This window comes from Aethalodelphis obliquidens, unplaced genomic scaffold (genome assembly GCF_003676395.1).
Source record: "Aethalodelphis obliquidens isolate GAN/ISIS:26980383/991018 unplaced genomic scaffold, ASM367639v1 scaffold4, whole genome shotgun sequence".
In the NCBI taxonomy this organism is placed as follows: Eukaryota; Metazoa; Chordata; class Mammalia; order Artiodactyla; family Delphinidae; genus Aethalodelphis; species Aethalodelphis obliquidens.
Genome location: NW_020837948.1, coordinates 55187433 through 55212963, shown reverse-complemented (window position 1 = coordinate 55212963; position 25531 = coordinate 55187433). Strand labels below are relative to the sequence as shown.

Sequence of the window (25531 nt, the reverse complement as noted above, 5' to 3'; positions counted from 1 at the left end):
ACAGAACCATTAACAACTGTCTGACCCTTTCATTTGTTTCAAGAAATGTGAATCACTCCAATAAAACCCAGCTATGGGCAGAGGGAACTCTAACATCTGACTTGTGAGGCAAAAAGAACCAGCTGCTCCAGGTTCCAAGACTCAACAACTTCCTCTTTCAAATCGTGTTCCCCGCTGTCCCACAGCTCAGGAAAGAGGGAATGAAGCCAGTCACCCTCTCCTCTAGACACACGCCCCAGTCAACAGCAGAAGTGTTCAGATTTTATCAGCATCTCAAATGTACTAGGGGTTGAAATTAGACACCTCAGTGTGGTTTAGGAGCAAGAGAAGGGCCAGGTGAACCCAGGTTGGGGGAACAATGAGACAAGAGTCACAAAGTAAAGGCCTGAAGTCCAACTCGCAACAGAAAGGCTTTCTAGCTGCCCCTTAGGTTGCCTGAAATCCTACATCCAAGGGCCCCAAGCCCCAGTGGCCTTGGGATCACAGCGGGGATCTTGTGCTGGGAAGTACACGGGCACCGAGTGTTTCTGGTAGAACTGCAGACGGGAAAGGAGCTGCTTGACGATATGAGGATATTCTCTTGACAGGTCATGCCTTTCCTGTGGGTCCTGATCAATGTCAAAGAGCCAGAAGGTCTTGGTTGGTGGGTCCAAGGAGGGTATCACGGAAACATTATATTGAGATGGTGGAGGAAACCAGTAACCACAGCCTGGCAAAGAAATACAACAGTTTATTGGAGGAGGAGTATTGTAGGCAGGTTCTAATTTCAAGTAAGGAGTCTGGGGGACAAGGCTGAGCTCTGTTGTGGGTATGGACACGTAAAAAAATCTGGCCCTTGATGCTATGTCTAGATCTGTCTCCGACTCTGACTTCTGGTGCTTTAACTAAACATGTCTCATGTGTGTGTGTCTGGGGGTGGTGGTGGTGGTAGTTATTTTTAGTTGTCACAGTGACTTGTCGGGGGGTGCTACTGCCATTTAGTGGTCTGGGCCAGGGATACTAAAATATCTTAGAACGTATGGGACAGTCACAAACGATGAAGGATTGTCTTGCCGCAAACGCCAAGAATGCCCTCATTATAAACATTGCTTAATTGCATCACAATCTTAACCATCATACCACATACCATAAAAATATTTAAAAGATGTCACTTGTAGAGAATGTGCTCAGGGGAAGCAACCTCCTCCCCCCGCTATACCATTGGTTGAAGATGTAGCTTTCAGAGATGCTCTTTGCTAGCTAGAAGTGCTGTGCTTGACGGTCGTGCATATCGGAAACCCTTATTTTCCATGAAGCACTAGAGCTGCATTTCTTCCTTTCACCCTCCCCCCACCTCTACAGTTAATTGTTAATTTTTTAAAAATTTAGGACCAGATGACACTCCTTCCCCTCATTCAGCAGCCCCAGAGCTCATGTTTTGCAAAAGACAGTTGCTCTTTGGTAAAGTTTTCCTAGCTGTTCTAGTGGGAAATGTTAAGCCTTCTACCTGGGTAGCCCGTGAGGAGTTTCCAGTTCCTGTGCCTGATGGCAGCATGGACAGATGTGTTGAAGCCTGAATATTCTGGAAGGGAAGAATCATACTTTGCCGGAACCATGCTGTTCCCAGGACCTGGTGAGAGGGTTTGGAAGAATCAGATCACTGTTACTGGAATGTGTCGTCATAAATCAACATTTTACATCCCTCTTGCAGAACAGTAGCTTTTATTCAACACTGGCGCGTAAATGTGGATCCTGCCACAGAAATGAATCTTCTATTAAATATAAACAGAAAGCTCCAGTTACATTAAATGTCAGTCATAAACCACCACTAATATAAAGGAAATCCCAAAGAGATTAGAACACTAATTCATCCTTAAAACCACTAGGTTCTGCCTGCGTACCGCTGGCCATATGCAGAACTGTGTTCTGTGACAGCATGTGGGGTTGTTTCTTTGGTAGGTTTTGTTTGTGCTGTTAAATGATTGAGTTAAATCCATTCTCTGTGTATACTTGACACCTATGCAGATAATATAATATATTATAAAATGCACATTTTAATGGAGTCTGTCTCAAGCTATGAGAGTTCAAGCATGCCATGATAAATCGTACATACATTTATTTTTTTAACCACACTTATGAAATCTAAAAGTAAGTGAGCAACGCTCAGTTAACTATTCAGATAAGATAATTCTGGTATATAAATTATTGGTTGGTATCATGGATTATATTAATTTATCATCTTGAGGTCTTATATTAATTGATCATCAGGTTTGGAGGGGCATAATTAATAGTGCCTGCTCCCTCTTCCCCTCTTGACTTTGGAACCAGTTGAGAGGTAGAGGCCAGAGAGATGGAGCTAAAAATATTGCTTTTGTTACTGACAAAGTTGATTGGAGAGAACATAACTTCAGATCTGTGTCAGAGAGGGCTTGCTAATAATTGGCGCTTGTGTGTTGACATATATCCTGGGGACAGGCTGTCTCCAAAATTAGACAAAAGGGTCTGAACTGAGCATGCTCAGTTGCTTCTTTCGGATAACTTCCTTCTGCACCTGCTTGTGGGGAGCAGTGAATAAGGTGAGAGAGACCTGAGTTCTACTCTAGTTGAAGACCCTGGTGGATCCCTGAAGGCAAGGTATGGAGGTCCCCACCTCACTCCTACCTGTGCATGTTTAAAAGCCGCAACTTAGGGCTTAATTGTTTAATATTTAGTCTGTTTTAAATCCACATTTATCTGTCAACTTTTCAAATATGGTCATAGCAATCACCTTGGGTGTACTTCCAAAGGCTGCCAGACTACCTGTCCAATGACTAATAGCTGTAGTGTGTGATGTGTCTGTAAAAGTGCCCTCACCACCATCTGTCCAGCATCACCATCATGTGATAAAGGACTTTGAGAGTGCCCTCCACCCCGCCGGAGCGGGACTTCTGTGCTGCACGCAGCTTAACGCGGGAAGCACTGGCAGTGGTGGAAAAGGCAGGGAGTTTCATTCATTTTGTCTTTTTTTTGCGGTACACGGGCCTCTCCCGCTGCAGAGCACAGGCTCAGGACGCGCAGGCTCAGCGGCCATGGCTCACGGGCCCAGCCGCTCCGCGGCACGTGGGATTTTCCCGGACCGGGGCACGAACCCGTGTCCCCTGCATCGGCAGGCGGACTCCCAACCACTGCGCCACCAGGGAAGCCCCGGGAGTTTCATTCCTTTGTCAATCTTGTGGAAATGACCCTGGAGAGGCATACTGCAGACTGAGCCAATAAACATTGGTGGTTTCAGACCTTCAGTCTTAACAATCAGTACCAACAAATCATCAGCACCAAAGAGGAAATCTTTTGGACTTCTTGTTTCTCTGTTTGCTTGTGGCTATTTTGGCTCCAATACAAACGGATGCTTCTAGCGATCGAGGTGTATGCGGACGTCTACCATAGGAAGTACGTTCTTAATAGACAGACTGTGGTAGAACCGTGAGCCCTCATGATTTACTACTCACGAGTTTGTATATAAAGACCACGTTCTGATAGCAAAGAATGTTAAATAAAACAAGTGCGCCTTGTGAACATAAACAAAGGAAGGAGATTTAGCTGTCTCAGCTATGCCTATATTTATATACATTTATTTTTAAAACAAACAGGAACATAAAATACCTAAACCATAAATAAGTCTAAGACTAAATGATGAAAGATGCTGTTATCTCAACTTAAGTTTTTTTCATTTTGAGAAATTAAACAAAGCGCAAAGCACAAAGAATAATATAACTAACACCCTGTGAGCTGTCACCCGGAATGAACAGATGTTAACATTTTGTCATATTTGCCTTTTTTTTTTTTAAATAAGGGAAGTAGGACAATTAAGATGAAGTGACAGACTCCTTTTTCTCCATCCTCAATCCCAGTCCCTTCCCCCTCTGCCCCAGAGGCTGCTGCTGTCACGACTTCAGTGCGTCCTTCAGCCATTTAAAAATACAGTAACACATATATGTGTCAAGGAATAATACACAGTAGTTTTATACTTTAGAAATGTACATGTATGTGTTATGCTATACATATTTTGCAGCTTGCTTTTTCATCCACTACTGTGTTTTTAAAGCTCAGTGATTATGTATGTGTGTATATATATATATATATATATATATATTCTTTTTAACTATTTAGTATTTCACTACATAAGAATACCACATTTTATTTATGCATTCCCCTTTTAATGGGAATTTAGGTTACTTTACTTATTTATTTATTTTTGCTATTACAGTTGACCCTTGAACAACAAGGGTTTTTTTTTTTTAATGATCCTATTTTATTTTTATTTATTTATTTTTAATATCTTTATTGGAGTATAATTGCTTTACAATGTTGTGTTAGTTTCTGTTGTATAACAAAGTGAATCAGCTATATGTATACATATATCTCAATATCTCCTCCCTCTTGTGTCTCCCTCCCACCCTCCCTATCCCACCCCTCTAGGTGGTCAAAAAGCACGGAGCTGGTCTCCCTGTGCTATGCGGCTGCTTCCCACTAGCTATCTATTTTACATTTGGCAGTATATATAAGTCCATGCCACTCTCTCACTTCATCCCAGCTTACCCTGAACCCTCCCCAGGTCCTCAAGTCCATTCTCTATGTCTGCGTCTTTATTCCTGCCCCTAGGTTCTTCAGAACCATTTTTTTTTTTTTTAGATTCCATATATATGTGTTATCATATGGTATTTGCTTTTCTCTTTCTGACTTACTTCACTCTGTATGACAGACTCTAGGTCCATCCACCTCACTACAAATAACTCAATTTCGTTTCTTTTTATGGCTGAGTAATATTCCATTGTATATATGTGCCACATCTTCTTTATCCATTCATCTGTCAATGGACACTTAGGTTGCTTCCATATCCTGGCTATTGTAAATAGACCTGCAATGAACATTGTGGTACATGATTCTTTTTTGAATTACGGTTTTCTCAGGGTATATGCCCAGTAGTGGGTTGTATGGCAGTTCTATTTTTAGTTTTTTAAGGAACCTCCATACTGTTCTCCATAGTGGCTGTATCAATTTACATTCCCACCAACAGTGCAAGAGGGTTCCCTTTTCTCCACACCCTCTCCAGCATTTATTGTTTGTAGATTTTTTGATGATGGCCATTCTGACTGGTGTGAGGTGATACCTCATTGTGGTTTTGACTTGCATTTCTCTAATGATTAGCGATGTTGAGCAACCTTTCATGTGTTTGTTGGCAATCTGTGTATCTTCTTTGAAGAAATGTCCGTTTAGGTCTTCTGACCATTTTTGGATTGGGTTGTTTGTTTTTTTGATATTGACCTGCATGGGCTGCTTGTATATTTTGGAGATAAATCTTTTGTCAGTTGCTTTGTTTGCAAATATTTTCTCCCATTCTGAGGGTTGTCTTTTCGTCTTATTTATGGTTTCCTTTGCTGGGCAAAAGCTTTTAAATTTCATTAGGTCCCATTTGTTTATTTTTGTTTTATTTCCATTTCTCTAGTAGGTGGGTCAAAACGGATCTTGCTATGATTTATGTCATAGAGTGTTCTGCCTATGTTTTCCTCTAAGAGTTTGAAAGTGTCTGGCCTTACATTTAGGTTTTTAATCCATTTTGAGTTTATTTTTGTGTATGGTGTTAGGGAATGTTCTAATTTCATTCTTTTACATGTAGCTGTCCAGTTTTCTCAGCACCACTAATTGAAGAGGCTGTCTTTTCTCCATTGTATATTCTTGCCTCCTTTATCAAAGAGACGGTGACCATATGTGTGTGGGTTTATCTCTGGGCTTTCTATCCTGTTCCATTGATCTATATTTCTGGTTTTGTGCCAGTACCATATTGTCTCAATAACTGTAGCTTTGTAGTATAGTCTGAAGTCAGGGAGCCTGATTCCTCCAGCTCCATTTTTCTTTCTCAAGATTGCTTTGGCTATTTGGGGTCTTTTGTGTTTCCATACAAATTGTAAAATTTTTGAACAACACGAGTTTGAAATGCATGGGTCCACTTGTACACGGATTGTTTTCAAGAGTAAATACTACAGGATCCGAGGTTGCTTGAAACCATGGATGTGGAACTGTGGATACAGAGAAACTATGGGTACAGAGCATTGACTATAAGTTATACGTGGATTTCCAACTGCACAACTGCACAGAGGGCTGCCGCCCCTAACTCCCACATTGTTCAAGGGTCAACTGCATAAGCCATCCTACAGTGAACATTGGTCTTCAAGAGTCATCTCATCATTGTTGGCCTTTTGTATTTTCAATATACATTTTAGGATCAGCTTGTCAATTTCCCAGACAAGCTGCTGGGATATTGGTTATAATGATAATGACTTCAGGGATCAGTTTGGGGGTATTGATGCCTTAAAACATTGAGACTTACAGCTCACGGGTATGGTGGATCCTGACATTTATTTAGGTTTTAAAATTTTTCTCTTAATAACATTTTATGATCTTCTGTGTAGAGGTCTTACACATCCTTTGTTAACACCCAGTTGGTTGATGTCTTTTGATACTAATATAAATACTAAGATATATTTCACATTCTGAATGTTTGTTGCTAGTATGTAAAAATACAATTGACTTTTTCACATACTGACCTTGTATCCAGTGACTTTGCCAAATTCATTTGTTAATTCTAATCCTTTGTTTATAGATTCTTGGGATTTTCTACACATATCGTGTCATCTGCAAATAACATTTGTTTCCTCCCTGTATTATCTTTACATCTTTTAATTTCCTTTTTTTACCTTATGACACTGAACAAAATCTCCAGTATAATTTTTTTTATATCTGAATCACTTTACTGCACACCAGAAACCAACACAACACTGCAAATCAACCACACTTCAGTTAAAAAAAAAAGGATCTATGGCAAAGTAAAATAGGTGGTAAAATCCAGTATAATTTTGAATAAAAGTAGTGATAGTGCAAATTTCTGTCTCATTCCTGATTTCAGAGGAAAAGCTTTTAATAGTTCACTGTTAAGTATGATGTCAATATAAAATTTTTGTAGATACACTTTATCAGATTAAAGAAGATCCTTTCTATTCCCAATTTACTAAGAATTTGTATTTTATCATAAGTGATTGTTAAATGTTATCATATGCTTTTTCTGCATAAAATGAGAATATTATATAATTATTCTTTTCTATCCTTTAATGTAATGAATTACATTTATTGATTTTTAAATGCTAAACCAACCTTGCATTTATGGGATAAACTGCTTTTAGTCATGATGTTTGTCCTTTTTATATATTGCTGGATTCACATTTTATGACTGATTATATTTGCCAGCAAATATTCACATTTTGTTTAAGATTTTTGCACCTATGCTCAACACAGAAATTGCTCTAAAATTTTTCTTGTAATGTTCCTATCATGTTATTGAATCAAGGTTATATAGGTTTTATAAAAGGAATTGGGAAGTGTTCCCTGAAGAGTTTGTGTAAAATGAATGTTACTCCCTAAATATTTTGAAGAGTTCATTTGTGAAGTTATCTGGGCCTAGAGTTTTCTTTGGGGGAAGGTTTTAAATTATTGATTTTTTAACAGATATAGGGCCATTCAGATCTTCTATTTCTCCTTTTGTCAGTTTTGATAAATTGTATTTTATTGGGAATTTGTCTAGTTCATATAAACTTTTGGTTTTTAAATTCTCTTTCTAATGCCTGTAGCATCTGTAGTAATACCATCTTTTCATTCCTGATATTAGCAATTTCTCCTTTTCACTTTTTTCCCATGATAAATTTTGCTAAAGGTTAATTGATTTTATTAGTTTTTTCAAACAACTTGTTTTTGACCTTTAGAGCCTCACTGTAGTATGTTTTTCTATTTCATTAATCTCATCTCTTATCATTACCCTTTTCTTCCCTCTATTTTCTTTCAGCTTAATTTGCTGTTTCTTTTATAACTTCTTGAATAATTGATTTTCAGCATGTTTTTCATTTCTGATATATACATTTAATACTATACATTTTTATCCAAGCACCAATTTTTTTTATCATGCAAGTTTTAAATATGCATCTTCATTATTCAGATCAACATATTCTCTAATTTCCATTGTGATTTTCTTTTTGACTCATGGTTTATTTGAAAGTATTGCCTAATGCTCAAACATTTAAGAATTTCCTAGTTATCCTTTTGTTATTAATTTCCAGTTTAATTCCATTATGGCTAGAAAATATATTTCTTGAGTTTTAAAAATAAACTTTTAAGTTTAGAATCATTTTAGATGTACAGTATATGATTTAAATCCTTTGAAGAGTGTTGATATTTGCTTCATGGCCCAGCACATGGTCAATTGTGTACTATTCCATTCTTACTTGAAAAAACATGTATTCTCAAGTTGTTGGGTGCAATATCATAGTTTATTAACTATGCTGTTCAAATCTTTTATATCTGTACTGAATTTTTGGTTTCTTTGCTTGTTCTATCAGTTACTGACAGTTATGCTGAAAATCTTTCACAATAATTTAGAATTTGTTCATTTCTCCTTTTAGTTCTGTCATTTTTTGCTTCACACATTTTGAGACTATATTATTAAATGCTTACAAATTTAGAAGCAAAATTCTGGTTGATCACCCCCCCCCCTTTTAAAAATATATTTATTTATTTACTTATTTATTTGGCTGCACTGGGTCTTAGTTGTGGCACATGGGATCTTTGTTGCTGCGTGCAGGATCTTCCTTGTGGCGTGCGGGATCTTTAGTTGCGCCATGCAGGATCTTTTAGTTGCAGCATGCAGGCTCTTAGCTGTGGCATGAGGGATCTAGTTCCCTGACCAGGGATTGAACCCAGACCCCCTGCATTGGGAGCATGGAGCCTTAACTGCTGGACCACCAGGGAAGTCCCTGATTGTTCTTTTTATAATTTTGAAAAATTCTTCTTTATCTCTAATGATGTTTTCTCTCTTTAAGTCTACTTTGATGTATTGATACTGCAGTATTAGCTGTCATTGTTGTTGTTAGTCTTTGAATAGTATATCTTTTTCCATCTATCTTCTCAGTGTTAGGCTCATATGCAATACAAAGAAGTATAAAAGAGGGTATGGTAGGCAGGATAATGACCACTAAAGATGCCCATAGCCAAATACACCGGGAACCTGTGAATACGTCACCATACTTGGCAAAAGAAACTTTGCAGATAGGATTAAGTGTAAGAACCTTGAGATATGGAAATCATCCCAGATTATCTGGATGGGCCCATTCTAATCACATGAGTCCATAAAAGCAGGGACTATTTTCTGACTATAGTCAGAGGGAATTTTGGCCAGAAGAGTGAGAGAGATTGCTCAAAGGCAACATTGCTGACTTTGAAGATGGAAAAGGGGGCTATAAGCTAAGGAATGTGGACAGCCACCAGAAGTTGGAAAAAGCAAGGAAATGGATTTTATACTAGAGCCTCCAGAAGGGAACACAGCCTTGCTGATACATTGATCTTAGCCTTGTGAGACCTGTGTTGGACTTTTGACCTACAGAACTGAAAGATAATACATCTGTGTCATTTTAAGCCACCTAAGTTAGTGGTAATTTGTTACAGCAGCAATAGAAAACTAACACACAGGGGCTCTATTATTTCTAATCTTACAAATTAATTAAGAGGAAAGGAGATTATTTATGAAACGGTTAAATAACAGCATGATACAGAATATGATTAAAACCAAACAGTAAATATTATAAAAAGGTCATGGTAGGAAGAAGCTGATGAAGGCTGAAGCACAGAGAAAAGATTGAGGAAGGAAGTGAGACTTTAGGTAAAGACTTGTAAGGTGCATCCCTTTGTTATCTACCACTCCTCCCCGTTTCTAGTGTAAAACAATATATAGGGTATGGCCTAAGTCGGATTCATCTCTATAACCCCAAAGCTTAGCCCAGTGCCTTGGCACATCAATGATAAGTGCTCAAAAATGCTTTACTGAATCAACAAACGACTAAAAATTGGATAAACTGGAGGTAGAAAAGGGAAGTTTAGATTGAAGAATGAGAAAAGCAGTCCCAATGATTAATGCATTTGAAGCACAGTGACGTAACTGCTGTTGGAAGTTTGGGTGAGACAGTTGGAAGATGGGGTGAAACAACGTCAAGGCACCAAATACGAGGTTGAGAAATTGCGCTTTCCCACTTCATCAGTAGGAAGAGACAAGAGGAATTTAAATATGTTTTTTAAAGATTGAACTATTTTTTCTAACAGATTTATAAAGATACAATTCACATATGATACAATTCACTGCTTTAGAGTATAAAATTAAATGGTTTTTAGCATATTCATAGAGTTGTGCAATCATCACCACAATAAACTTTAGAACATTTTCTTAAAAGAAACCCTATACCATTAACAGTTATTCCCCATTTCATTCCACACCCTCCAGCCCTAGGCAACTGCTAATCTACTTTCTGTTTCTTTGGATTTACCTATTCTGGACCTTTCTTATAAATGAAATCATATAATATGTAGCTTCTTTCACTCAGCATGTTTTCAAGTTTCATCCATGTTGCAACATGTCGCAGTACTTCACTCCTTTTAATGGCTAATATTTCATTGTATAAATATGCAGCATTTTATTTATCTAGTCAGTGGTTGATGGGCATTTGGTATGTTTTCACTTCTTGGTTATTATGAATAATGCTATGAACACTGATGTACGTGTTTTTGTATGGACCCATGTTTTCATTTCTCTTGGATATAGACCAAGGAGTGGAGCTGCTGGGTCATATGGTAACTCTATGTTTAATCTTTAGAGGAACTGCAGACTGTTCCAAAGTGACTGAACCATGTTAGATCTCACCAGCAGAGTATTAGGGTGCCAATTTTTCCATATACTTGTCAACACTTATTATTGCCTGTCTTTTGATTATAGCCTATTGGGTGTTAAGTGATATCTCATTATGGTTTGGATTTGCATCTCCCTGATGACTAATGAAGCTGAGCATCTTTTCATGTGTTTATTGGCCATCTTATATCCTCTTTGGGGAAATGTATATTCAGATCCTTTGCCCATTTTAATTTAGGTTATTTGTCTTTTTATTATTTAGTTGTAAGAGTTCTTTATACATTTCAGATACAAGTCCCTTATCAGATGCAAATATCTTCTCCCATTTTGTGGATTGTCTTTTCAGTTTCTTGACAGTGTCCTTTGAAACACGAAAGTTTTATTGCACTGCTTATGCTTTGGCGTCATATCTGAGAAACCACTGCTTCACCCAAGGTCATGAAGATTTACATCTATGTTCTCTTTTAAGAGTCTGTAGTTTTAGCACTTATGTTTATATCTTTGATTCATTTTGAATTATATTTATATGTGGTGAGAGGTAGGGGTTCAACTTCATTCTTTTGCATGTGGATATCCAGTTGTCCCAGCACCATTTGTTGAAGAGACAATTCTTAGCCTATTTAATTCTCTTGACATTCTTGTTGAAAATCAGTTGATCATAAATGTAAGAGTTTATTTCTGGACTCTCAGTTCTATTCCACTGATCTATATGTCTACATTCTTAAGCCAGTACCTTGATTACTGTAATTTGTGTAGTAAGTTTTGAAATCAGAAAGTATGAGTCCTTCAATGTGTTGTTTGTTTGTTTTCTCCAAGATTACTTTGGTTATTCTGAGTCCCTTGAATTTTCTTATGAATTTGAGGATCAGTTTATCAATATCTGCAAAGAGCCAGCTGGGATTTTGTTAGGAAGTGTATTAAACCCATAAATCAATTTGGGGAGTACTGCCATCTTAATGGCATTAAGTCTTCTGGTCCATGAACATGGGATATCTTTCCATTTATTTAGGCCTTCTTTAGGTTCTTTGAACAGTGTTTTATAGTTTTCAGAATACAGCTTTTGTACTTCTTTTCTTAAATTTATTCCTAAGTATTTTATTCTTTTCAATGCTATTGCAAATGGGACTATTTTCTTAATTTCATGTTTCATGTTCATTGCACAGAAATACAGCTAATTGTTGTACACTGATCTCTTACTGTGCAACCTTGTGGAACTTGTTTATTAGTTCTAATAGTTTTTTAGTTGACTCCTTGGGATTTTTTATATACAAGCTCATGTCATCTACAAATATGGGTAGTATTACCTCTTCCATGTCAATTTGGATATCTTTTATTTCTTTTTCTTACCTAATTGCCCTGTTAGAATCTCTAATATAATGCTGAAACAAATAATGAAAACAGACATCCTTGTCTTATTCCTGATCTTAGGGTAAAGCATTCAGTCTTTCCCCATTCAGTATGATGCTAGCTGTAGGTTTTTTGTAGATGCCCTTTAACAAATTGAGTAAGTCCCCTTTTATTCTTAGTTTGAGTGTTTTTATCCAGAAGAAGTATGACATTTTGCCCAAAGCTTTTTCTGCATCTATTGTGATTACTAAATATTTTTTGTCCTTTATTCTACTGATATGGTGCATTACATTAATTGATTTTAGGTGTTAAACTAACCTTACATTCCTGGGATAAACTCACTTGGTCATAGTGTATAATCCTCTTTTTTTTTTTTTTTTTTTTTTTTTTTGCGGTACGCGGGCCTCTCACTGCTGTGGCCTCTCCCATTGCGGAGCACAGGCTCTGGACGCACAGGCTCAGCAGCCATGGCTCACGGGCCCAGCTGCTCCGCAGCATGTGGGATCTTCCCAGACCGGGGCACGAACCCGTGTCCCCTGCATCGGCAGGCGGACTCTCAACCACTGCGCCACGAGGGAAGCCCCAATCCTCTTTTGCTAGTATTTTGTTGAGGATTTTTTGTATCTATATACATAAGAGAATTTGTGTTTAGAATTATTAAATTTGTGTTTTCACTATTAAATTGACAGTGTATTAGATACACTGTTGAGAAAAAGGACAGGAAGCAGAGATTTCTTAGAATGTTAATGACTTTCAGAATTTTACTGACATAGTTGGACTAGATCCAGATTTAGAAAATATTTATTAACAACTATGTGATAAGAGAGCATTGTGTTCTTAAATTCTATGACATGAAGTGATGAGCAAAGACACATCTAAGGGAAGTTTTGAAGGTAAAACCTAAGATTTCTGGTGACTAAAGGTTATAAAAGATAAAATTCCAAGGTTTCAAGTTTGGTGATTGAGAGAATATTGTTGATATTGGCAGAATAGAGCTGTTAGGGCAGGAAATAGTGGTGATTATATGACTCTGGAGTTAGGCATGCTGACTGTGAAGAATTAATATGAACTCAAGAGAGAGATATCCACTACCCATGGAGCTAAAACACTGGACTCTATAGGAGAGACTGAAGGCACACACTGATTCAAGCACCATCCCCAATACAGTGATCATGGAACCCTGGAAATGGATTAGCTGTCTGCAGAGTGAAGCAAGAGGAAAGCAGAAGCTCAGAGACAGAGACTAGTGCCAAAGGAAAACTGTCAGCAAAGGAGAAGAAAATAACATGAGGGAGAAAACCGGTTCAAAAGGACATCACAGAAGTCAAGAGAGCAGAAGGTTTCGGACTGTGATTCAAAAGTACCAAATATTCCATCCATCATCTTGATGGATGAGAAAAGGGCATAGAATTTGTTAACCTCTGGGCAGAAACGAGGGAGTTCAGACAGAAGCATAAACAAACGCATCTTTCTCTTTTCCTTCCGAGCTGAAAGCCACCTCTGAGATAGATAATAAAGCTTTCCGGTCAGACAGATATACTCAGTTATAAGATGGATTAGTCACGTGTATTGATTTTGGATGTAAAGAGATCAGCAGAAAAATTTAGGGCAGATGAAGAAAATCATTATCTTACATAATATATAGTAAACTTATAGAGCTCCTTATCTGAGCAAACTCTGGAAATCTAAAGGAGTTCAAGTTTCCAGAATGAGGTGGACCATCAGTTTCAGTGGAGAACTGTGTTTTCCAGAGCCAGAAGGGCTTCCAGACACACCTTGGGAGTTGCCTTTAGATGGGATGGTGGGTTAATGGGTGAGGATCCGGGGTCCCATCTCCATTTCAATCAGCGCAGTTTAACCCTTAAGGAGGAATCTGTAATATATATTCGCTAAGTATATTGTACTTCTCTACACTTCTGATAAAAGGGTCTGTGGCTGAGATAATTTGAGAGAGACTAATTGGGAAGGGACTGAGGGATGCCTGGGACACTTCTGATGGTCTGGTGTTCATGAAAGGCAATCTTGTCCTCTTGCCTATACAACGGATCCTCCTGACTCTTGGGAAACTACCCTCTGATAGAGTCTATGATTGTATTTTATAAAATACATTATTTTTTCTATGTAATTTATATGTTTACTGTTATATAAGTTGGAAAACACAATGTATGAGCAGGAAAATTAAAGTTACCTGTAAATTTATTAGCTGCTGTTAACATTTTGGTGTATAACCTTTGAGATTTTAAACTATACAAGGCTGAAATAAAATGTTAAGTCATGTTAGCTGACTTGCAAATAAGAAGAGGAAAGCTCCTAGAAAACAAAGTTTCCATGGTTTAGAGAAAATTGGGCAGGGGGGCGAGGAGTCTCCAGCATCAGCGCAGGGCTGAGCGATTGTCTGGGTCTCTGCCTCTCTGTAACGTCCGAGTAGAATGGACTGGTTGTGGCTGGAGAACAGGGCCTATGAAGAGGTAACGTTGTGACCCCCAAAGGAAAGCACTGCTGGGAATGGTAATGAGGGCAAAAGGAAAGGGCTGGGTGATTGAAGTGAGTCCCTTATATCCCTCTCCCAGAAGGCCACGGTGCAGAGCAGTACAGAGCACATATTCTGGGAACCAGATTGCTTGGGTTCGAATCTCTGCTCTATCACTCACTGGCTGTGTGACCTTAGGTGTCTCCTCATTTGTAAAACCAGGATAATCTAATTTATTTCACAGACTAGTTGTGCGGCCTAAATGTGATGACACATCGAAAATGTTTATTAGCCGTATGTCTAGCACATAGTAGGTGCACAATAAATGTTATTATTTCTAGTTGTGCCATCTTGGGCAACTTTCTTAACCTCCCATGCCTCAGTTTACTATCAATAAAATTAGTAGAACAACAGCAAGTGAGACAAGGCATATACAAGTGCTCAGCATAGTATGTGGTATGTTGTCAACACTATCAACATTAAAGATAATAACAGCTAATACTTACAAGCACTTACTACATGCTGAAAAGCATAAAACACTGTGTTAAGTGTTCTATGTATAGTAACTCATTAATTCCCATAGTAGCTCTATGAAATAGGTAATAATGTCTGGCAATAAAGGTCACTGAAAGCTAGCTATTATCAGTTTAAAATAGGTTTTTTCTTTTATATACTGCTCTTCTCAAGACTTTACAAAGAAGAGGAAAGTAGATAGAATTCATTATTACACCAGAAAAAAACAGAAAATAAAACAAAACAAATCATTTCTCTGGTCTGGGTTTGGAGAGCACCTATTTGTTCCCCCATTCATGTTCTTCCAGAGTTAATTTGTCACTTTGAGGGTTTAGTTCCCTTTCTGCCCTGTTGTATGGCCTGTCATTCATTCCCACTGAGCTCCATTTGTTTTTGCTTTGTTTGTTTTATAATTCACAAAGATCAGTTTAAAATTCCATTCTACCTCTAATGACCCATTTTATTCTTCATGCTAGCGTCACGCCATCTTTGTACTTTGATGACAGTGCATATATACTTACTGCAGACTTAATCACTTGGGCTACTGGGGAAAATTCCCAGCTTTTCCAGGTATTTGGTTATCAAGGTGTTTTCTAAAATGCAATCCTTTCAGGTATATTTTTAGTGAACAGGTTGGATTTAAGTTTAATTAGCAACAACTACCTTCAAGTTTCATGCTTAAATGTTCTTGAAAGTAGCTTGTTTGTCAGTTTGTTACGTGAGTCAAACGTGTCTCTTAAAGTTTATTACACTAAAGTTTTATTTACACTAAACATTTGATTGGATTTCTTCAATCCAATAGAAGTTCAAGGGATCCCGAATTTGAGGTGAAGTTCAAATCACTAAGGTCCCTATTGTGCCAGCCAGTCTGAGGCCCACTGCCCACTGCCTGCACCTCCGCCCACATCATAGTGCATTCCGGCTACTTGTGGAGAGACACGCGGGGTGCACATGTGGATCAAATCTCCAGGCTGCTCACGGTTTTACATGACCTGAAAGCTCAGGCCACGGCTGCCTCCTATCTCACTGTGTGGTAAGGACTTACATATCCAGATGCCAATGTGCTCATTGTTGTCTTGAGTTTGTTTTTAAAAATCATTCTGGATCTAAAAATAAAAGTGTTTCCTCTAAAAATAGTTCCTGAAAAACACTGGTTAGAACCGCCACACTCTGAGCTGACACTTTACTGACCCCCTTTCCTTAATTTTCAGAGATGAAAAAAAAGCTCCTAACGACCATAGGGACGGCCCTCCCAGCTCGAAAGCTGGGATCCACAGAGCTTTTAGGAACGCAGCAGCATTCCCTTGGCCATTACTCTTTAGTTCTGAAAAGGAACTCAGAGAAACCACTGTGCATTTCAGTGGCCTTTAGAATAATGTCTTTCTATTATCTTGTTAGATCATTTAACCACTCTGATTTCCTGTTTCCAAGTATGTCAAATGAGGATAAAAATAATGCCTCCCTCCCAGGATGACTGTGAGGATGAAATGAGATCCTATCGATGGTGAGTGTAAGTAGAAAAATCCTGGTTACAGGTCTTGAATTCCCACAGCAATTGCCACAGGACCGGGCACACAGACAAAACCTACTGACCAACTCAAAAAAAATCATTTCAAGTCAAGTTGAACCTGTGGCCTTGGATTGACAGCCATCAGAATCAAGGTGTGATCAACTACCCAACCCTGTAATTACTGAGAGATCTGAACCAGCTGGAACAAGGTATTATTAGAAAATTATAGGCAGAAGGGGATGGGGAAATTAGTCAAAGGTGTTAGTCAAAGGGTACGAAGTGTCGGTTATGCAAGACAAGTCCTAGAGATCTACTGTACAGCGTGATGTATACAGTTAACAATACTGTGTTGTGTACTTACAAATTTGCTAAGAGGGTAGATCTTATTTTAAGCATTCTTATCTCATACACACACACACACACACACACACACACACACAATGATAATAAGTAAAGGAGGTGGGAGGAAACATTTGGAGGTGATGGATATGTTTACGGCATAGATTGTAGTACTGGTTTCATGAATGTATACTTATTTCGAAACCCAAGTTGTATACATTGAATGTGTACAGCTTTTTGTATGTCGATCATACCTTAAGAAAGTGGTTTCAAAGTGAATGAATGAAGGAATGAATGAAGAAAGAAAAAAAATTTTATATGAAAAAAATGTTTTGATACCACCTAAATTTTATAGGCTAAACCAGAGGTCTGTCCAAAATTGTGGAAATAGAGTGAAATAGAACAGGGATTCCCAATGCTGGTTCTACATTGGGATCACCTGACCCCTGTAGTCATCTTAGTACTGAACTCTGCTCCCTGAGCCCCATGCAGCTCAGCCCTGGTCTCTTGCCTGGCCCAGTCTGCCAACATGGACTGCCCAGTCTTCAACGATGTGAAATCACCACCGTCAGCAAGCACCACCTATTACGCTTGCCACGGTCTTACATAGTTCTTCCCTCCAAGCAAACTCTGTGGAGCTGCCCAGTATATAAAAGAGCTAAAAGCAGAGCTGTCCAGTCTCCACCTGGCTCCACTGTCAGCAGGCCCCAGAGGACCCCATGGGTGCCGCAGACCCCAGGGTAAAAGGCAGCTGCCCAGAGCCCTCTGCCGGTCTATGGCCATACCACCCAGAATGTGCCTGATCTCGTCAGAGCACTCTACTGGATGGTGAGGGACTGGGGGCCTGGGGAGCATGTTGGCACTGGCGGATGGTGGCGTTGTTTAGTGAGTCTGGGTTACAGCGGGCCACGTGCCCTCTGCCTTTCTGGGCCATCTCCACCCCTCGGGGCCTGTGCAGCCCTGCTGGTGTGTACCCGGAGAAGGGAGGCCTGACCACCATTAAAAATTCCTCACCAGGGCTTCCCTGGTGGCGCAGTGGTTGGGGGTCCGCCTGCCGATGCGGGGGACGCAGGTTCGTGCCCCGGTCCCGGAGGATTCCTCCCACATGCTGCGGAGCGGCTGCTGGGCCTGTGAGCCATGGCCGCTGGGCCTGCGCGTCCGGAGCCTGTGCTCCGCGGCCGAGGAGGCCGCGGCAGTGAGAGGCCCGCGTACCAGAAAAAAAAAAAAAAAAATCCTCACCAAACTCATCCTGCCTCTTATCTCTGGACTTAACCCTGATTGCTGCAAGTTTATTGTTACACCCACACGACTTGTTTAGAATCTCGTCTCTATTTGGTGAAATCCTTACAACAGGAAACAGGAGTGTTGGGGAAAATATGCCAGACATAAAGCTAATCGGAAAAAGGTGAAGAGGAATATTACGGACGTTATTTATGACCTACAAGGGAAAAATCAAAATGCTCATAATTTTTATGTATGCACTCCACATGACAGATTTCAAATGAATCTAAGTTTATGATTTTGGGTTTACAAAGTCAGTTTCTCCAACACCTACTCATTTAGTCCATATTTGATATTTTAAAAGTCCTAGTGAAAAAAAGAGCTTTGATGTGGCGTGCTCAGCCTAGACAGAGTTCAAATGTTAATCATTATTGAATTGTGCATAATAAGTATTCAGAGAATGTGCCTGTGTTACAGGGAACTTCAACAGTTGGTCCATGTCTGACATTAACCAAGAGTGTCAATTGAGCCGTGTGAACCAAAGCCACAGAACAGCACCATTCAGGGAATCCTCAAGTCACAACTGTCCTAGTAAATTAAGCAATTTATGCGGCAAATGGATTGATGAGAGATCTTCTCATACTTTGGTTCAAATGGATCTTGAATAAGTATCCTATTTTACATTAATCACTCATTTGCCTATTAAACAAATATTTCTTTGTCGATCACTCTACGTGCTAGATACTAAATCTTCAGCATGTAAAAACTGGGGTCCAGCAGGTAATAATAAAAGAATTTTGTTAAAACAGCAGAAATTCTAAACTAGTGCAATGAACGTGTGTTGACGGACTGAATAAAATGCGCAAAGTGCTGGGTGATTCCAAAGGAGATGCTTAGCTGCCTGGGAGGATCCAGAAAGGTGGTGCTCTCTGAGCTGGGCCCGAAAGGACAGGATGACGTGACAGTAAAGAAAAGGTGACAAAGATGATTCAGGGACGGGGAGTGTCTTCTTGAAATTTTCTTCTCCCTATGGTGAGTCCCTACGCACTCACCAGGGTGCCTGGCACAGAGAAACTGCTCCATCAGAGTTAGTTATTATTCCTACCTGATATCATTTTTCAGTTTCTTTTGCTTCTTCTTTGTCTGTTCGTGGAGGATGGAACCCTGGGGAGAACCACCATTTGAAAGGCAAAGCAGACAGGGAAGGAACCTCCAAAAGACAGAGGAGGAGTTGGACTAGAAGAATGCCTCAGACGCCAGGGGAAATATTCCATGGAGAAAACGGTTCATGTCAAAGAGAAGGAAAGTGTGAGAAAGCAGGGAAGATAGCCTGAATTTGGCAAATAGGATGTCACTGATGGCTGTGGAGATGGACTTTCACTGGGGTTAGAACATATACTGCCCGTAAGAAACATGAACGAGGGGTCCAGTGAGCGTGTAATAACAAAGATAAGACATAGAAGAGTGTGTGTTTTCTCTAATCAGCCTCCAGAGAATGTGACAATGGACAATCATTTCCAGTTCTGGCATCATTGTTCACGTGCCAGCCACCGTCTCCATTCTGATCCTGCCCCACAATGGGCTAATCTATGCAGAACTATGGCTATCCACTGAATTCACATTTTTAGTCTGTCTCTCTCTAAGTACAAGTTTTTCAAGTAATTGGTAGAGTCTGTCAGCAAATAGCTATAAATAGGCACCATGTATATATAAAACAAAGGGAAACTAACCAAAAATATTCATCTTCAGCCTGTGATTAAGATGATGAGCATGAACGAGGCCGAGTCATCTGTTCCCTGGCGAGGGATGAAAGAGGAAAGACTCCCCTGCCCCCAACATGGCATTTAGTGAAATCCCGGCCACAAAGCCTCACGGTCCAAGATGCCTTACTGAAGGCCATGTCTAGGCTCTGAGCACATGTTTGGATAAGGATGAAATAATGCTAATTTAATCCTTCATTTGGAAAGGGGGCCCTGCCCGTGGGATCCGCCCATGATGGCTGTCAGGTGGGCCTGGCTGCTCTTGGGCATCTGGTGACGCCGCCCTTCCTGACCCTGGGAGCTCAAACTGGGGCAGCAGGGGCAACAATTACAGTGCAGAAAACTGAAGCTGGTTGGCACTCCTCTGAGGACAGCCCTTCCCAGCATTGCTATTCCACGGCCCAAACTCCAGCATGTTACACAAACCCTATAATCACCGAAATGAGGACCACTAGGTGCTGCTTGCCAAAGGTAAAAAAGCAAACATTTGCGCCAACTCTTTCTAGACTACCCGAGTTGTTGGCAGCAGTCCAGTTGAAACGAAGGATGTTTTATATTTTGAGACTATCAGATTCTCACAGGGACCAGGATTCAGAGCACACTCCCCCTTTCCATGGAAGACTGGAAATGCATCGGAGACAGTAAGCAAAGGTGGTGTCTTTGCTCTCCAACCGAGTTAGAGAGAATGAAATGGTCAAGAGATGCCAATAACCCTGCAGATCAACTTGAAAAGGCTCGGTTCCAGAGAGCACCTGCCTTAAAGATTCATGAATGTGCAGATGCTGATTTGATTATGGAGTCCACCAGACAGATAGCCTGAGATTCCTGAAGCCTCAGTCCTCTCTCTGAAAACCCCGTATTAACTGTCACATCCATAATCCTGAAAGTGCTTCCTGAAGAATGCTGGCTGTTAAGCACCTCACACAATTCATGAAATGACTCACAGACGGGGCAGAGTGTGACTCAGGGGTGGCTGTCCCAGTCTGCACAGACGTTCTCTTCCTAGTAGTCAGGATGCCTTTTTGAGGCCCAAAGCAGGTAGGAGGGACTCCATTCTAAATGTCACTCCCTGGGCTTCCCTGGTGGTGCAGTGGTTGACAGTCCGCCTGCCGATGCAGGGGACATGGGTTTGTGCCCCGGACCGGGAAGATCCCACATGCCGCGGAGCGGCTGGGCCCGTGAACCATGGCCGCCGAGCCTGCGCGTCCGGAGCCTGTGCTCCGCAATGGGAGAGGCCACAACAGTGAGAGGCCCGCGTACCACCAAAAAAAAAAAAAAAAAAGTCACTCCCCACTTCTCCGCTTTCCCCTGACACTAGTGTCAGCCTCGTCACATTAAGGGAGGATGTGAACAGCAAAGCCCTGTTTCTCAGGCCTGCATACGGGAAACCATTTAAGATGGGGAAAAACTCCCCAAGATAGTACTGAATTTTCCATCTGACTCAAATAAGACTGTTGAGAAGCAGGCAGATTTAGAAATGGAACGGAGGGCCCAGCTATCCTATCAGGGGCTCATCTAACTAGAGGATGGCGCCTTACAATGGTTTAGGTGATCAAAACCCCATAGAGCCAGGGAGATTCTGCAAATACGGTCCTTTGGTCTGATGCTGTTTTCTGGTTCTTGTACAGTTTTTCACGTGAAAAATCTTGATAACATGGAAAATCTAAAAGACAGACCTCCAGGGCAATACCGCTATTCTCTGCAACCTCTTTCTTGGGGGAAAGGAGTATTGTAAATAGGGAAATGGGAATATTTGTAACTGAACCCTTCATGACAAACCCAGAGTTGGCCTCCTGAATGGGCAGAAGAAACAAAGTAGGAAGCTGCCTACAGACGGCTAGGGACTCACTGGCAGGCATGGCTCCCCATCAAATATTTTGCCCAAAGATCACCCTTTGGGGCTGGAATTCCCAGAAGAAGCATTCCACCTTAACTGGCTAAGGCTTTACATTTTAGAAGAGATCATATATTCAAACAACAGCAACAATGACCACAACCACAAGAAATCAAAAAGAATGTTCTGGGCATCTGCTATGTTGAAGGAACTATGTGTCACAGGAATTACAGAAAAGCATTAATTACTTATTTCTTTTTTTGAGGATGTGCCAGGTACTGTTTTAGATATTGAGAAAAGTAGCTCTACTTCAGAAGTTTAGAATGAATTGGAAGGATAAATGTCAATAAAAGGTGAAACATGATAAATGCCAAAGGAGTGGTAAGCTATAATATAAATAGGCATTAATTAAACACCTAGTATTTGCAATCCATTGTGCAAAGGACTTTGGGGAGTGTAACAGAACTCCAAAGACAGAAAGCTTATTTGCTAGTTGGTGGGGTAAAGAAAGGCTTTCCAGAGAAGGTGAGACTTGGGCATGAGCGCTAGCCCTGAATAATTGGTAGGATTTGGAGAGACGGGTAGGCAGGAAGAGGATGTCCCAGGCAGAGGGGAGTAGTATGAGATGGGAATTCACCAAGTCTGTTTGACTCTGGAGAATAGTTCTGATTCTCATAAAGCCCTCACTGGTAGTGATTCATGATTCACTTTAACTTGGTTATTGCATTTGCCTCTGACGTAGGCTTGTGACCTTCAAGTCATAGGACCTCAGTATCTATGAAATTGTCTGTCCTGCCTGAGGGCATAGAAAGAGAGAATCAAAAAAACACTAAGCATTTGGAAAAATATATATATATATTTTTTTGGATAATAGTTGGACACCCTGGCTGGCTGGAGGGGGTCTGGGATAAGAACAGTTTGGAAAGGATAGGTTGACTGAGTTGCCCCAAACTATAGAAGTTAGATCTTTTTGCAGTAGGTAACTGGTAGCCAGTAACATAATTTTGAGCAGGCATGAAAGGCACATTTTAGAAAGACTCATTTCCACGTTCACTATGACCTGATTATTAAGCTTCCCAGATGACTTGATACTGCACAAGCATCGCAGCCAGGAATAACAGGGAAGCGGTAGTCCACACAGCAGATGTGTAAATTAGCATTCCATAGCAGAGCTGGAAGAACCCAATCAAACAGCCTCGCTGGGAGAGTACTGAAACAGTCCAGGCCTGGGAGGCAGAAGGGAAGTCTGTAGACAGTAGAGCGGGGAAGAAAGGACTATGAGGCCTGGAACAGCATCACTGAAAGAAGAAGCAAACACCGCGGGGGAGAGGGTGCTTTCTGAGGGGGATGATGAATTAGGTTTAGACACGCTGTATGACATAAGCAAGCAGACACGTAGGTTTAGACGTGATGACAGATGTTCCGCAGGCACTCCGGGAATAGAGCCTCAATCCTGCAACGTGGCCCACGGGGCCTGCTCGATCTGCTATGCCTCCTTCTGGGGATCACAATCCCACCAGTTTCCTGGCCTCCTTGTAGCTAGCTCTGTGCCAGTGGAATGCGGACGGGGTGGGAGCACAATTCCCAGGCAGGCCTGGGCCCAGAAAACCCTCTTGTGCACAACTCCCCATGCAGACGAGCATGCCGGCCTTGGCCGCTCATTAAAGACGTCAGAGCCGGGGCTTCCCTGGTGGCGCAGTGGTTGAGAGTCCGCCTGCCGATGCAGGGGACACGGGTTCATGCCCCGGTCTGGGAAGATCCCACATGCCGCGGAGCGCCTGGGCCCGTGAGCCATGGCTGCTGAGCCTGTGCGTCCAGAGCCTGTGCTCCGCAATGGGAGAGGCCACAACGGTGAGAGGCCCAAGTACCAAAAAAAAAAAAAAAAAAAAAAAAAGTCAGAGCCAAAGATAGAAGGAGCTGTGGTCCTTGAAACACTGCTGGGAAGAGAGCTGTCTACTTATTAGGAATACTCACCTTGTACCCTACACGAAGGAGAAATGTCTGGATTATCAGAGAGTTTTGGTTTGTGCCAGATGCCAGCATTATCTTAGTGAATCCATCCCTCCTCTGGTCTTATCCACTCCCCCTGTCAGTATGTTCCAACCACACTGGTTTCTTTCAGTTCTTTGGACACACTGAGCTCTGTTCCTCTGAACAGCCCTTCCCTGCTGCACGCGTCTTTGCACCTGTTCCTCCCTCTCTCTAGAAAGAGAACAACTCTTTCTTTTTTTTCTACAACTCTTTGCCTGGTTAACTCCCTTTCAAGGTCTCAGATCAAATAATACTTCCTCAGAGTAGCCTTTTTTGACCTCTGAAATGAAATGAGGTCAACCCCTGTTCATCTTTTGTAACCCACATTACAATCTGTAACTATCTATTTCTTTGTTTCTATGTCTCTCTCTACAAGTATAAGATCCGAAACAGGAAGGCACCATGACTATTTTGTTTGGCAGTGTACTGTACACTAGCGCTGTGAGCTGATAAACATTACTGATTAAGTGACTGAGCTGGAGCTCCCGGGGATGGTTAGACTTGAGAGGGATCTAGTAGGGACAGATGGACAGACAGCAGCGGCTGAGATCCGACTGTGGGAAATACACATGCGGGGGTAGCATCTGTATCTCAATCTCACACCCCCAAAAGAATAAGGTGTAGAGAAAAGACACTAGAATAATTAAGGAGATAATTACTATAGAATGAAGAATGTTAGAGCTCCCGCGGGGCCTTAGACATCATGTAGCCTGAGCTCCGCTTGCAGAGATGAGGGCGTGGAAGCTAAGCTCCCTGACCCGGCTAGTTGGTGTCCGAGGAGGGAGTTGTGGTCAGGTAGCCAGCTCTGCATTAGGCCAAACTAAAAACGTTTGGTCTCTTCTGTTTGCATTGATAGCTGAGAGGGAATCTGTGGCCAGGATGAACCTGCGGTCCTACCTCTCGATCTAAGGGTGTCTCCTGAGGTCCTTGTGATGGATTTCAATGAACTGGTATCTCCAGGATCTTTTCTCCTGAATGGTCAAAGAGAAGGAGCATGAGGAGGACACATCTACCTCCTTATTTGGTTGTGTTTGCTCTCCTGAGAGTGAAACAAGTACTTACCCGGATGAGATAAAGAGCTTGCCTTGGAGGGATAAAGAGCAGGAACCCTGGGACCTGGAAAGCAGCATTTCCCCCTCCCCGTGCGACTCCTCTGCTCTCAAGGGGAGTGTTTTCACTCACCTGTGGCAGCTGGAGCTCCAGCCCTGAAACTGACACTTCACTATCCTATATTTCCCTCTGCGCTGGGGATACTACTTGCGTTAATACGATTGAACCGGCTTGGCAGTCCTCTGGTATGCTTTGAACACTCGAGGGAAAGCTGGCAGCTTACTGGGGCTTTTCCAAAAGAAATATTTGCTACTAAAAAGTGATTTCCGCACACATCCCTGCCTCCCTTGATCAGGAGATAATTACTGGGCTGTTCAAGCTGCTGAAGCTGGGACCTGGCACAGCAAAGCATGAGCTGCTGCTAAGGATGCCAAAGGGGGAGAGGAAGCCCCCGGATTTGCACCACCCCAGGCCTGCTCTACTCGTGCAAGCTTCCGTGAGGTCAGGGCATCCAAGTTCCCACAGAAACAGTGCTGGTCTCCTCGGCTGGAGGGCTTGGATGCTTTCCTATTTTATCCAGCCTGAGTCCTTTTCAGAGGTTCAAATGAGGCAAGCTCTATGAAGACTGGAATTCTTCCTCCATGAAACACTGTAATTTATGCATATTTCAACGAACATTTATCAAGCATTTACTCTAAACCTGGTGCCATACCAGGAACTGGTT

The 25531-nt window shown here is 41.2% G+C and overlaps 1 protein-coding gene across 1 annotated transcript in view; it reads right to left on the bottom strand.

Moving 5' to 3' along the window:
- Positions 1–249: 249 nt before the first annotated feature.
- Positions 250–25531, bottom strand: part of ARSB (arylsulfatase B) — a 175813-nt gene continuing 150531 nt past the window's right edge. Inside the window, exons 7-8 of the mRNA XM_027100753.1 lie at positions 1487–1609; positions 250–709 (exon numbers count right to left, since the gene is read on the bottom strand). Of these exons, the coding sequence (XP_026956554.1) occupies positions 444–709; positions 1487–1609 (389 nt within the window). The 3' untranslated portion in view covers positions 250–443. The remainder of the gene's footprint in view (positions 710–1486; positions 1610–25531) is intronic.